Source organism: Macrobrachium nipponense, chromosome 21 (assembly GCF_015104395.2).
Source record: "Macrobrachium nipponense isolate FS-2020 chromosome 21, ASM1510439v2, whole genome shotgun sequence".
Lineage (NCBI taxonomy): Eukaryota > Metazoa > Arthropoda > Malacostraca > Decapoda > Palaemonidae > Macrobrachium > Macrobrachium nipponense.
In genome coordinates, this window is record NC_087212.1 from 66,130,949 (window position 1) to 66,145,095 (window position 14,147).

General features: G+C 36.9%; 1 protein-coding gene across 1 annotated transcript in view; it reads right to left on the reverse strand.

The window, feature by feature from the left end:
• Positions 1-14,147, reverse strand: part of LOC135198099 (prolow-density lipoprotein receptor-related protein 1-like) — an 875,913-nt gene that overhangs the window by 671,137 nt on the left and 190,629 nt on the right. Inside the window, 4 exon segments of the mRNA XM_064225548.1 lie at positions 2,858-2,955; positions 7,447-7,600; positions 7,808-7,940; positions 11,014-11,162. Coding sequence (XP_064081618.1) covers positions 2,858-2,955; positions 7,447-7,600; positions 7,808-7,940; positions 11,014-11,162 — 534 coding nt within the window.

A 14,147-nucleotide genomic window follows, 5' to 3' on the forward strand; every position in this document is an offset into this window, starting at 1 on the left:
GAAAAAGCTAAGGTAAGAAAACCTGATAGCAGGCTAGCCCTGCGGTTTAGCGGGCAAGGGGTTTCCGTTCCTGGCCGCGCCAATACGCTAAGTGATTTTCGACGCCACCTTCTTTCAAATTCTAGACCAGTTAACAGCGCCCTAGACCAGTCAAACGGCGCCGTAATCCTGCGATGGCGCAATAAGTAAAATTATATTTTATGCAGTACAGATCTATAGAATTTACTGTACATTATATTATAGTATTATAAATAATGTAAACTGAAAAAACCTAGCTTTAATCCTTTGGGTGTCTATAGTATGTAAAGATATAATAAGGTTTTATACAGTGTACAGGTAGCTGCAGTGTTCAAGTTACGATAATCCGATTTTATGAGAGACCAAATTACAATAGCCTAACTTTATCCCATTTTCTAGTTACATAAGTTCAATAACAGCAAAAGAGAATGATGAAAGTATGGTTTTAACGTTATACTTGTTGCGTAAACGTGTACAGCCATGAACAACCGAACATGAAACGACTTCTTTTTTCTAAGTACAACCGAATTCGATAACATCAGTTTGGCTTGTATTTCAATAGTACACTATTACCGTAGTTGTTATAAAAATGACGTTTGGTAGAGAACTGAGATATCTTAATGTAATAACTTTATTCGTTATAGTCAAAAATCAATATAGATCAAAGATCAATTGGGAAATATACTGTTAAATTTAAACCTTGTTATAACTGAAGCTGAGAAAACTACTCAAGCTGCTAATGACTATTATTGTGCATTGGCAACAAGGATGCCATCAAACACAACCGTAGATAAAATTGAGATAAAATCATTTAAATCAAAACTACCATGCTTGAAAGACCACATTTTACTGTTGGTTTCACGCCGATATAAGATAAATAACGTAAAGTTTGTATTACGATGATATAAAGGAGAATTGTGAACGGAATCACATAAATTTTTTATGCAATAAACATGCCGCCAACGTAATCTGTTAACGAAAAAAAAAATTAGTTCACAATCACAACGAGACCTATTCAATTCATATTTCCACCTAAAAACATCGTATAAGGAAAAATACCTTGTCATGTAAGTCAAGTATCTAGATATTTGTTTATACTAACTAAAAGCATGAAAATTTGCCCAGAATTGCGTTAACAATGGCGAAACAAACTCGTATTCGCCATCAGCTGATTTGAAACCAAAACACTGGCCGCTCCGCGGAATACTGGCTTAGATTTGCTGTAGTATTTTATAATACAATATGAGAATACATACAATATTATTGGATACAGTGAAGTAATGTATAACTTTTTAAAGGATGTATGGAAAAGATGCATATTTACTTTTTCTTCTGTGCTTATCTTAATTTTCGTCACTATGCCATCTACATAGCAGCGGCATCTCGAGCTCGTACAGTTGTACCTCAATTTTCTGCTCGAGTAACAAAGCCAAAAATTGACCAAGTTACACCACAGTTATATTTTGTACTTCTATCCCATGGAAAAACAAACAAATTGCAGTGTTCCAAAATTGAATGTATACGCGAATTTTGTCTTTTAAAATAAATTTATGCAACAATTGTAAATATAATTTGTTATAAAAACGTGATTCAATTATATAAATTAAAATTTTATTATTCGGGCGCGACTGAATAACCTATTGTCTTCATCATGTGAAGGGCTGTTACAAAGACTTCAAATAGACATGCGTATTGCCACTGTATCATATTTATGTACAAAAATAAAATAAATACCCAGTAATACATTTTTCATCCACATTTTAAACATAAATGCATGAAAACTTATAACAAAAAGCTGAAGTTTCATTAACAAAATGAGTCATAATTAGCTCCCAAATTAATAAAATAACACCATGCATTTTTCGGAACAGTGGCGGACAAGAACGAACGTGCAAAAACATCCTCTGACAACATGGAGGGTAGTTACAAAAGCTGCCTTAATTTGTATCATATTTATGTACAAAAATAAAAATACCCAATATGTAATATATTTTCAGACATATTTTAAACATAAAAGCATGAACATTTATAAAATCTACACATCGATTGCTAAATTTGCACTCTTTTTAACTCAATATTTTCGGAAGAACAGCAGGCAGCGGCTTATAACTTGAAGGGCAGTTTCAAAAGCGGCCTTAGTATCATATTTCTGCGCAAAAATTAAAATATTGGATACGTAATACATTTTCATACACATTTTAAACCTAAAAGCATGAACATTTATAAAATCGACACATTGATCGCTAACTTTTACGCTTTTTAGCTCGATATTTTCGGAAGAGAGGCAGGCAGTGGCTTACAAGAATGAACATGAAAAAACATCGTATTTGATATCGTGAAGGACAGTTTCAAAAGCTGCCTATGTATCATATTTCTGTGCAGAAATAAAAATAACTATGTAATACATTTTCATACGCATTTTAAACATAAATGCATGAAAGTTTTATAAATTGACACATCCATAGGTAAATTTGCACTCATTTAACTCTATATTTTTGGCATAGAACAGCGTCAGAGGCATATATTTTACCCTATTACCTATGTAATAACTCTCAATAAATGTTTTAATAGCATTTGCATAATTTATGGACTGAACGGTATTTCTACAAATGTATATACTCGTTGGACATAACGGCGCTAGCGGCACTGTTGACCGAAAATTGTGCCGTAAAAATACCTTAAAATGCCTTATTTTTTAATGAATATTTTTGACAACAGCCATAAAACCGATTCGCCGCAGAGCGATTGCGCTGTTAACCTCGGGCCGCCTGTATTTGTAAGCAAGCTTGAAATTTTGACAGATATGCATTTACTCATAAAAGTTACCTATGAAACTTACTGCAGCCTTGGTGCTCATCTGAATCATCATCAGGACCACAGTCTTTATCAATGTCACAAACCCACGATGAAGCAATACAGCGACTGATTTATGACCACCTGAAAGTAACAGATACATACATAATTAAAAAATTAAAAACAAATTCACTATTCCATAAATCATTAGCTTTACTAATTTATTACTGTACACTATAAAATACCAAATAGATAAGACTTCCACTGCTGTTTCCCAATCATCTTTTGCAAACTGTACACACCACAGTCACGAAAAAATCTAATATACGATTATTAAGAAATATTATATTACAGTTATCCACACCTGAACAAGATTTTCTATTGCTTGTTTATATATTAAACAGCCTGGATAACTATGTAACAAACACCTGTGAGCCACAACAGCTTTTCACCAGATCTAGTTTTCAAACGGTGTGGTCTGGCTGTGGGAACAGTTCAAAGGCAACATTTTGTTCATGAATGCTGTGAAGGGGTCTGTGAAGGGGTCTACCAATACAGCTCTCCACGAATTTCCTTTTATTACTGATGTAAGTGAAGCTGTTTTTGCTGTCTACAACTTCACTACTACAGAGCTGGGCATCATGTTTCTCACTGGAAGAAATAGAATCCCAAACAACTGAAACCTCTGAGCAAGCGAACTCAAGAACATAGCCAGGAGATGCATCACAAACACTGTCTTGAGGAGAACTATGAGCACGATCTAGCGATGCACCACATACACGTCCTGTGCAAAGGCTCATGTTCTGAGATGGATCACGTACACGGCTGTGTGAATGCACTCATTCACGGCCGTGTAATGAATGTAGATAATGAATGACATCCACAGTTGGGGGATAAGGACCGACGAGCAGAGAAGGTCTTGAGGGAGGAGACTGACATTGAAGGTCAACATCTCTAGATGGAGAATGACAATATTGGGAACTCTTAGGGGACGGAGACTTAGAAAGTCAAGTGGTCTTGACACCACAACATTGGGCATGACAGCACAAGCCAATGGTCTCACTGGCGAGGAGATCAGCAGTGACCCAGAGATGGAAGGGGAGCCTCCTCTCCTGAGGGAGTGTCATTTAACATAAAACTATCCCATGCACTGCCTGATACTCCCAAAGACTAATCAATGGAAGAAAAGGATGGGGACACAGGAACAAAAGATGCAGAAATAAGACTACTGGAAGAAGGAGATGCTGAAATGTCCTCTTGGGGAGGCAAAAAACCTTCCCAAGACAGACAAGCCAACACCCTACGTTGTTCCCTCTTCTCATAGAAAGCCCTCCACTGAGATATAGGCCAGGAATGACATTCTGGGCATGGATTAGAGATAGTACAAAAATTCGCACAGCGCCTACCACAAGTCGAATGGGGATCTGTAACAGAAGCAGCCAAAAACCTGGAACATGGAAATCCCTAAACTCCTGGACACATGTTGATGGGGCTTGGAACTCTTGGAGGAATCCATGATCAAAGGACAGACACACACACTCTCTAAAATGCAAATAAATAATGGACAGACAAAGCAACCAGCTTGGGAAGGAGAGAGTGAGGCAGCTACTCTCTAAGACAGTCATGAGGTCCCAAGCTTGGTTTGGTGACCTGCTTCCACCTCATATATGCATGGATTGCCAGATGCCACAGATTCCTTGCTTTACAATCTTTGATTGTTTTTAACTGGTTTCCAGCTGGAACTAGAAGATTATCCTATTGTTAAGCCCGAAGGTTTGTTCTGAATATGAACAATTATATTTTTGTATAAACATGATTTCAGTCATGACAAATCCAGGAATTATCTAACCCTCTTACGCCTAAGCCCTAAAAACCAAAACATCTCCCGTATGCAGAGGCGGGTTTGAAGTGAGCGCGGAAGCGTGAAAAATAATTTTTTCAAAAAATCACAGCGCACTTAGTTTTCAAGATTAAAAGTTCATTTTTGGCTCCTTTTTTTGTCATTGCCTGAAGTTTAGTATGCAACCATCAGAAATGAAAAAAATATCATTACCATATATAAATAATGTGATATATGGTAGCATAAAAAAAAAATTAATACATAATTGTATTCAAATCGAGCTGTGCGAAAAACAGTTACAGCTAACGAGTTACGTTTTTTTCCGTTGTATTGTACACTAAATTGAAATCATTTTGATATATAACACATTGTAAAATGATCAAAGCAACACAGAAAAAAATATTATCACAAAATGATGCATGAATTCGTAACGAGCGGACGTAAAAAAATGTTTTTTTCAAAAATTCACCATAAATCTAAATATTGTTCTAGATTTGAATTTTAGCCTAGCCTAACCCCTTTATTTCTTTACACAAATGAATAATCTACCCACCTGTACGCTTTCTCCAACTCCAGTACACTCCAGAAATCACCTTAGAACAACAGCACCACAAGACTTACGACCCAAAAAAAACTCCTACCAGACAGAGAGCTCTCCCATACCAACCACACACCACCAACACATGCTTTCTACTGCACCGTGTTATTGTTTACATCCTGCCGACGACGCCGCCATCTTGTCTATGACGTCACAGCCTATGACGTCACAACACAACTTAAATACATCAACAGACACCTTCTAGAATCTACCACATGCTGTCCATACATAGGACACCCACCATATTTCAACAATGCATAAAATACCCATAACAATTATACAATATATAATCACTAGAGACTTCCAATTTATTTCAAAATGAAGACAAGTGATTGAATATTACAATACTTTAAGAGTTTTAGCTTAGAATTGCAGTTTTCGACCATTTCGGTTGAGTTAAAGTTGACCGAATGTCAAAATTTTTATATATATTTCTTTATATGCAAATATTGCAAAAATGAGAAAAGCTACAACCTTCAAATATTTTTGTTTGTATTCTTCATGAATTTGCGCACATTTTCATATATGAAACTCTATAAAACGCCTAATATGAAAAGGAGCAAATACTAGGAGAATGCGATGTACACATTTCGGAGATTTGCGGCCGCGAATCGGCGCGCGGGAGGAAAAAACAGAAAGTTTTTTTTTTTTAAATTCACCATAAATCTAAATATTGTGCTAGACACTTAAAATTTGTTTCAAAAGGAAGATAAATGACTGAATATTACTAGATTGTAAGAGTTTTAGCTTACAATTGCATTTTTCAACTATTTCGGTAGAGTCAAAGTTGACCGAACGTGGTTTTTTTCTATTTATCGTGATTTATATGCAAATATTTCAAAACAGAGAAAAGCTACATCCTTCGATCATTTTTTGTTGTATTCTACATAAAATTGCACACATTTTCACATATAAAACTTTATGTAACGGCTAATTTTAAATGGTGCAAACATTTCGACAATCGCACGAAAAAATTTCTGATTTTTTTCAGAAGAGTTACCACACGGACGTAAGGAAAATTTGTTTTTTTCATAAATTCACCATAAATCGAAATATTTTGCTAGAGACTTCCAATTTGTTGCAAAAGGAAGGTAAATGATTGAATATTACTAGAATATAAGAGTTTTAGCTTACAATTGCGTTTTTTTGATCATTTCGGTAGTCAGAGTTGACCGAAGGTTGAAATTTTTGCACTTATCGTTAATTATATGAAAATATTTCAAAACTGTTAAAAGCTACAACCATGGGTTGTTTTTAGTTGTATTGTACATGAAATTGCGCACATTTCCATATATAAAACTTTATGTAACGGCAAATTTAAAATGGTGCAAACATTAGGACAATCGCACGAAAAAATTTATCTGAAGAGTTACCGCGCGGACGTAAGGAAAAAGTTTTTTCATAAATTCACCATAAATCGAAATAATGTGCTTCCAATTTGTTGCAAAATAAAGGTAAATTATTTAATATTACTAGAATGTAAGTGTTTTAGCTTACAATTGCGTTTTTCGACCATTTCGGCAGAGTCAAAGTTGACCGAAGGTTGAAATTTTGGCACTTATCGTTATTTATATGAAAATATCTCAAAACTGATAAAAGCTACAATCATGAGTATTTTTTATTGTTATCTAAATGAAATTGCGCACATTTTCATATATAATACTCCATGTAACATATTTAATTTAACTGGTGCAAAAATTATGTCAAAGTGACGAAATAATTTTTGAGATGTGTCCCACTGATACTTTTTAGTGCGACAAGAAAAGAAATTATTCGCTTGCGCACCTGCGTAATGATTGTAAACAAAACAACGCCTTGATCCGTGAACTCCCAGTATCCCCCAAGGCGCGAGATTCAAAAGTTTTCGGCTGGTAGGCCTATAAGTATTTTTCCCGCGAATTTAAAAAAAACTTTTTTGAGTCGACGTATAATACGTCCAATCGGCATGCGGGAGACATTTTGACTCGACATTTAATACGTCCAATCGGCGTAAGAGGGTTAATAACCTAATTTCTTTATTGTCCATTATTAAATACAGTACTTCTATCAAAAATTATCTAAAGCTCTGATCAGCCAATACAACTACAGTGCTTTATTATTCATTATTTAATGCAGTACTTTTATCAATACAATAATCTAAAGCTATGATCAGACAGTACAACTTAACATTCATGCACAAATATCTACTAATACCTACCTGAATTTATTGTCTGGACACTGAGGAAGTGTACACTCCTCAGGGCTCTCATCAGATCCATCTTCACAATCTCTATCACCATCACAGACCCAATAAGCGTCAATACAATGGTTGTTTCCACACTTGAACATGTCCTCATGGCACTGAGCAGCCTCTGAAAAACATTATTCTATATGTCTTCCTTATAGTAGCATAATACATATTTGACAAATCTTACATAATTATGCATCAATATGCAGTTGAACCTCTACAAAATATTTGTAGGAAGAGGTGAGATGAAGTCACGGCAGATAATCAGCCATGTGGCAGGTTTGTGTGAAAAGACTGCAACTTAAATTAAAATTAACATAAAACAACTTACCACAGATACCTCCAGGAGACATATCTTCATCACTGTTGTCTAGACAGTCATTGTCACCATCACATAAATATCTTTCATCAATGCAGCGCAGATTTTTCTTACACTGAAACTGATCTTCATTACAAAAGGTAGGCTGCAAAAAAATAATAAAAATTTTATGACAACATAAAGCAAAACCTATACAAAAAATGACAAATTTTTAATTAATTTGCATTTTTCATAGTTAACAAACCTGAGGTCTAAACATTAGGATAAATCTTCTGACACAAGCTGGAAAACTGCTAAACACTAAATAATTGTAAATAAAAGGAATCTGTGGCATCTGGCGTGTAGTTGAGGTGGAAGCAAGTCAAGAGACTATGCTTGAACCCAGTGATGGAGTCTTCTTCAACCAGGATATATAAGATGGTGGCTAAAGGTGGACAGTCAATGTTAAGCCAACAGGTTTGTTAGCTGGGAAAAATACAAATCAATTGAAAATTTGTCATCTGTTCATATGCAGAACAAACCTTCGGTCTTAACGTTAGGCTAGACTCACACTTGGAGGGAGGTATGTGAATACTGAACTGACTGGAGGTTCGGTACACCTGGTCAAGGGTTGAAGTGAGGAAGGACATCCATCCATGAAATATCTACCAAAACCAATCATAAAAATGAAAAATTTTTAATCATACTGTATTTTTCATGACTAACAAACTTTGAGGTCTTAACATTAGGATAGCTCCTCTAGTGCCAGCTGGAAAATCAGCAAAGTTAACAAAATTGTGTATGCAAGGGACTACTGGCATCTGTGCTGGACTGGAGGCTCACTGATAGGGAAAAAGCAAAGGAGTAGAATTTTCGATGTTCAATACTAACAGGTGAACCTGAACAGTCTTTGCATGAAAAAGTTTACATGAGAATGCTTACATCTGTTCTACAACTTACAATGGAGTACTCATTCACAATGCCCAATAAAAACAGATTCCCAACAACTGCAACTCATTTTAAGACCTGGAGGGAAAGCATAACGTCATATAGTAATTCAACAACTCATCTAAGGTTGGTACCCCCTGATAGGCCTAGCACTGCCACTATTCCCTCCATCCTCTGTGTATCGGGGGCTGAAACACACAGCAAACATGGCGATGCTTCCCCTCTCCCCCCCAGGATAAGAAGGAGTGTAATTAGGTACAAAACCACCCAAAACCCCTCCTGATGCAACAACAAATCATTAGAAGAAACCGAAGGGGTATGGGAAGCATCAAATCCAGGTGTAAAAACATATGGAAATGACAGGACTTTGACATTCATACCACTTAATAAGATGACTTGGGACATCTCCAAACCGCATATGATTTTCGCCTGTGACCTTCGGTTTTGTGACGCCAGGGCAATTTATCCGAAAAAAACAAAAAAAATAACAATTTTTTTTTTTTCAAATTCTATCTCCTCCTTTGATATTTAATATTAAGACCTGGGATTACTACCATATATAGACCTGAAGTAGACCTCCAAATCAAATGGAGAGTTTTTTTTCTAAAAGTTATTTTTTGCTAGATATGAATTTTTCAATATGGTAAAAAAATAAACCCTATAAATCATGAGAAAAAAATTTATAAAAAAAAGACGAAACAAAAATTGGAAAAAAGGGCTCTATTTGATTGTTCTATAATGTCTTTCTGAGTTATATACCAAATTCCAATGTTATAGCTTTAAAACTAAGTGAGGAGATAGATTTGAAGGTCAATAAATATAGTGAGATACGGGCGTTCAAAGTTTTCCTTTGTATTTCTATAAAGACAATGTTAATAAATAATGATTATTATGAATGTAATTTCTATTTGTGTATTAATAAACCAATTACTATTTTATTTATCATAATTTAATCATAAATGATGATCCCTTTGCTCATATATCGTAGCCTGGGGCACTGCTTGAGGCAAGACGGGGCACTCCTTCCTACGTAATCCCCTCTCTCCCCTTCACTAACTCGGCTTATTACAGCGAATTTTCTTCTGTATGTTAGCGATATGTTTTCCTTGTATTTTTTGTTTCCTCTTTGGCATGATGTCATTTTTTGCCGAAACAAAGATAAACAAACGTAAATGCAAGAGAATGTCAGAGGTGAGACTCGAAGGTGTACTCGCTTTTTTACAAAGACAATTTTGATAAAGCTGATTATTATGAATTTCATATTCCATTTTGGGTATTAAAAAACCAAAACTATGTTATTTATCATAAATGAAGATCTCTTTGCTCAAAGATCGTAGCCTTGGGCACAGTGTGACGTGTGCTGTCAGGCAAGAAGGGGAAGGGGGCCTTATTAAGCAACCCTCCCCTCTCTCTTCACTAACTACGCGTATTATTATTGATTATTCTGTAATAACACTTGAAGCGATTTTTCTTCGTCTGTATGTTAGCGAAGATGTTTTCCTTGTCTTTTCCTCATTGGCATGATGAACTTCTTGCCGAAACATACATAAACATACGTAAAAGCAAGCGAATGTCACGAGGTGAAACTCGGACGTGTAATCTACTTGAAGTCTATGGTCCAACTGATTCATGATTGAACCAGATACTCGCTTATGCGAGCCACGGAATCTCTACAGATGCCATTTCTCACAATTTCTTTGCCAATAATTATCCCCCCCCCCCCCCCAAAATTTACGATAAACAGAAGAAATATTGCATTTTCTTGTACGGATGAATGTTTTAGGCTTATTGAGTTATGTTTACTAATTACCCTGTAACTACGAAAGTAAGAGGAATTTTGACGAAATATTTCGTATACGTATTCTCAACTGCCATATGAAGCTCCATGAATTTTTTCATGACTTTGCATTTTTCACCCTATACCACCATATATAGGGGTTCCCACCGGCCCCCTTAAAGGCAGTAAAAAAGTAACTGATGAGCTCACAGGGTGCCCAAGGCATTGCGGGAACTACCAATATCCCATGAGCAGGTACACTCATTTTACTGGATTTCTAGCTGGTGCTAGAAGATTAACCTAATGTTAAGATCGAAGGTTTCTTTCATATACGAAACAAATCTGTATTTCACATAAAGAAGACTTCATTCTTTCTCAACCTGGATAAAATAGGGAAAAATAAATAAGCAAGACACTGATATATGCATCTCATATCTTGTATATAACATGATGCAGAATCAAGACTGTAATAGCATTTTTGTACATGAGAAACATATCGATCCTCAAACCATACCTGTGTAAAGTTTGTGATGGGATGACATAGACTAGGATTTTGAGAATCTTGCTCAAAACCCGTTGCACAATCACAATGAGGACCCTCTGGAGTGGCAAGGCACAAATGATCACAATGCATGCTTCCATTTGTACATTCATTTACTATATCTGCCAAAAAAGGAACATAATAGAATTTAAAAAGGTAAATATTTTACTAAATAACTAACATTATTTCATATAATATATATGCATGGGACAAATACTTTATTATTATTTCACAATTAGTCCTCACTTCCTCACTACTAATAAATATGATAAAAGGGATTTGACGAAGGAAAAATCTATTTCTGGGTGATTGGCTCGTGTCGCCCTATGAAAGGATCCTTAATATCATTCTTTCTAGGTAAAATTAATCTAAAATTACCAGAGAAAACAAAATTAAGAAAATGTCAGTAAAAAAACTGACTCGCTCACTCTTAAAAAGAAGTGTCGGTATGGTAATAAGGGGCGAGTGTGGAACACTACCACGAGACAATCACCAATTAGAACTTCCAATCAGAATCCCCCCACCCCCCGAAGAGAGAGCTGATACCAACGGGCGATGCAGTCGCTACTACTACTACTAGAGGACGCCACGGGGAGCAGCGCCCTAGCGGACATCCTTAATTAAAAACATCTTGTCCTGCAAAGGGGGGGAAAAAACAATAAAGGGGGGTGGGGGGGTTTCATAGGGCGACACGAGCAAATCACCCAGAAATAGATTTTTGTTTTCCTTCGTCAAAACCCTCCCTTTTCTGGGCTCAGCTCGTGTCGGCCTATGAAAGAGTACCAGAGAAACAGACAAGATGGGAAAAAAGGGAACAAATGAAAAACAGTGTAAAATGATGGATATAATATAAGTAAATCAATTACAGCATACAAACTAAGCACTTAAACTAACTTATACTAAACAATAAAATTAACAAAACGTTAGTAATCTTAAAGTACTTAAATGGTAATTATAGAAAATTACAGTGATGCATGTAATATAAACTAAAAGGGATTTACTTGAAAATATTTACAAAAATATACAAAACACATTGTGTCCTACCTAGCATAAAAAGGGGGGGTAGGGTACACTGAAGTACATTATTAGTACAATTGTGGTAAAATATACAAACACATTGTGTCCTACTAGCATAAAAATAAGGGTAGGTACACTGAAGTACACTAATCAGTACAAGTGTGGATGTCCCTAGCAAAAAAAAAAAAATAAGGGACAATCCACTATATGATTCAGCGGCTAAGGCTAGGACATCCGAGTAGCATGGTGTGGCGATAGGGTGAGGCATGTTGGATGCTGTAGGTAGAAAGGAGACCTGGATCTATACTACGACTACTATACAGTATCAGGGGAAACAATGTTTCCCGCTGATACTGCTGAAAAAACTTTAAAGATTCCAAGGACTTTAGATAATGACGTTTAAAGACTGTCGGGGATTTCCATCCAGTATACTTTTTAAGATCCTCAAAGTTCATATGCTGAAAATAATTAATAGAGGTGGCTACTCCCCTGATATCATGTGCTTTTGGAAATGACTCAGGATTGGCTTGTTTAATGAAGTAAAGGATTTGTTGCCTAATACCTTTTACTGACAAAGTACCACCTTTTTCTCTCATGAAGAGAGCACCTGAGGATCTTGAAGAAGTACGAGATAGAAAGGCTCTAAGAGTTGATACTGGGCAGAGAGAAGGATCCTGGGAAGTGGGATAACTTTCCAAGGGGCCCACCTTGCCAGAGGATCCTCTAATTTTTGGCTAAAAAGCTACGATCCGGAGCAAGTAGAACTTCTCCTGATGGGAGGAATTCCACATGACCCGCATCCCTGGATAGAGCCGACAGTTCTGAAATTCTAGCTCCCTGAGGCTAAGCTTAATAAGAACAATGTCTTCCTCAGGAGCATTATGAATGTACAAGATGAGTTGTCATATCTGAAGCTAGTTTGAGGACGTCATTTAAAAGAACCATGAAACTGTAGTAGGCCTTTGGGAAGGTCTAAGTCTAGCACAGGCTTTAGGGATAGACGTAAAATAAGATTCAGTCAGGTCTATCTGAAAACCTACTTGAAAGATTTTCTTCAAAGCCGATTTATGAGTGGTAATAGTGCTAGCTGCTAAGCCTTTTTCAAACAAGGATCTGAAAAAGGATATAGCCAGATTAACTGTCATGGTTGTAGTGTTCGATTCTTTCAAGAAAGATGCTAATTTTTTAAACAGCTGAGTCATATTGCCTAATGGTTGACTCTCTCTTATCTGATTCTAGGAAGAGAATATTCTGTGAATCAATATTAGCATCTTTATTAGCCGCAAACTTCATGAAGTCCATAAAGTTAGGGTCTGGAGAATTCCTGAGAAGCGAACACAGTCCTCATTTGTACTGATTGTGATAGCTTGGGATTGGGGATGGGGTCCGTTGAGGTCGGAGGCCCAATTCCAGAAGAAGAGGATACCAGTTGCTCTTGGGCCAGTCCGGTGCAATCAGAGCTATATCCCTTTGAAAGGGACCTTAGTTTGCTTAGGACTTTCACGAGAAGATTCACTGGAGGAAAAACATAAATTCTCCTCCACTGATTCCAGTCCAACGACAGGGCGTCCGTGGCATAAGCCAGAGGGTCCAGGTTGGGGGCCACTAGCAAAGGGAGCTTGTGGTTCGCTTGTGAGGCGAAGAGATCCACTTGGAGACCTGGGACTCTCAGGCTTATCCACTGGAATGACCTGTCGTCTAGAGACCATTCTGATTCCAGAGGAACTGACCGGGACAGGGCGTCTGCTATCACATTTCTTACTCCTGCCAGGTGAGTGGCAGGACAGATGCCATTTGTGTTTGTTTGCTAAGGCAAAGATGGCTATCATTACTGATTCACATGCTTGGATTTGGACCCTCCTCTGTTGAGCAATGAACTACCACTGCACTGTCCAAAACTAGCCTTAGATGAGACCTTCTTCGGGGGAAGCAGTCTCTTCAAGGTAAGAAATACTGCCATTGCTTCAGAACGTTATGTGGAGCTGGCGAAATTGAACTGACCAAGTCCCCTGAACCTGTTTGAACTGGGAGTTATCCTCCCCACCCGGACAGGGAGGCGTCCGTGTGAATGGTTAACACTGGAAGGGGAT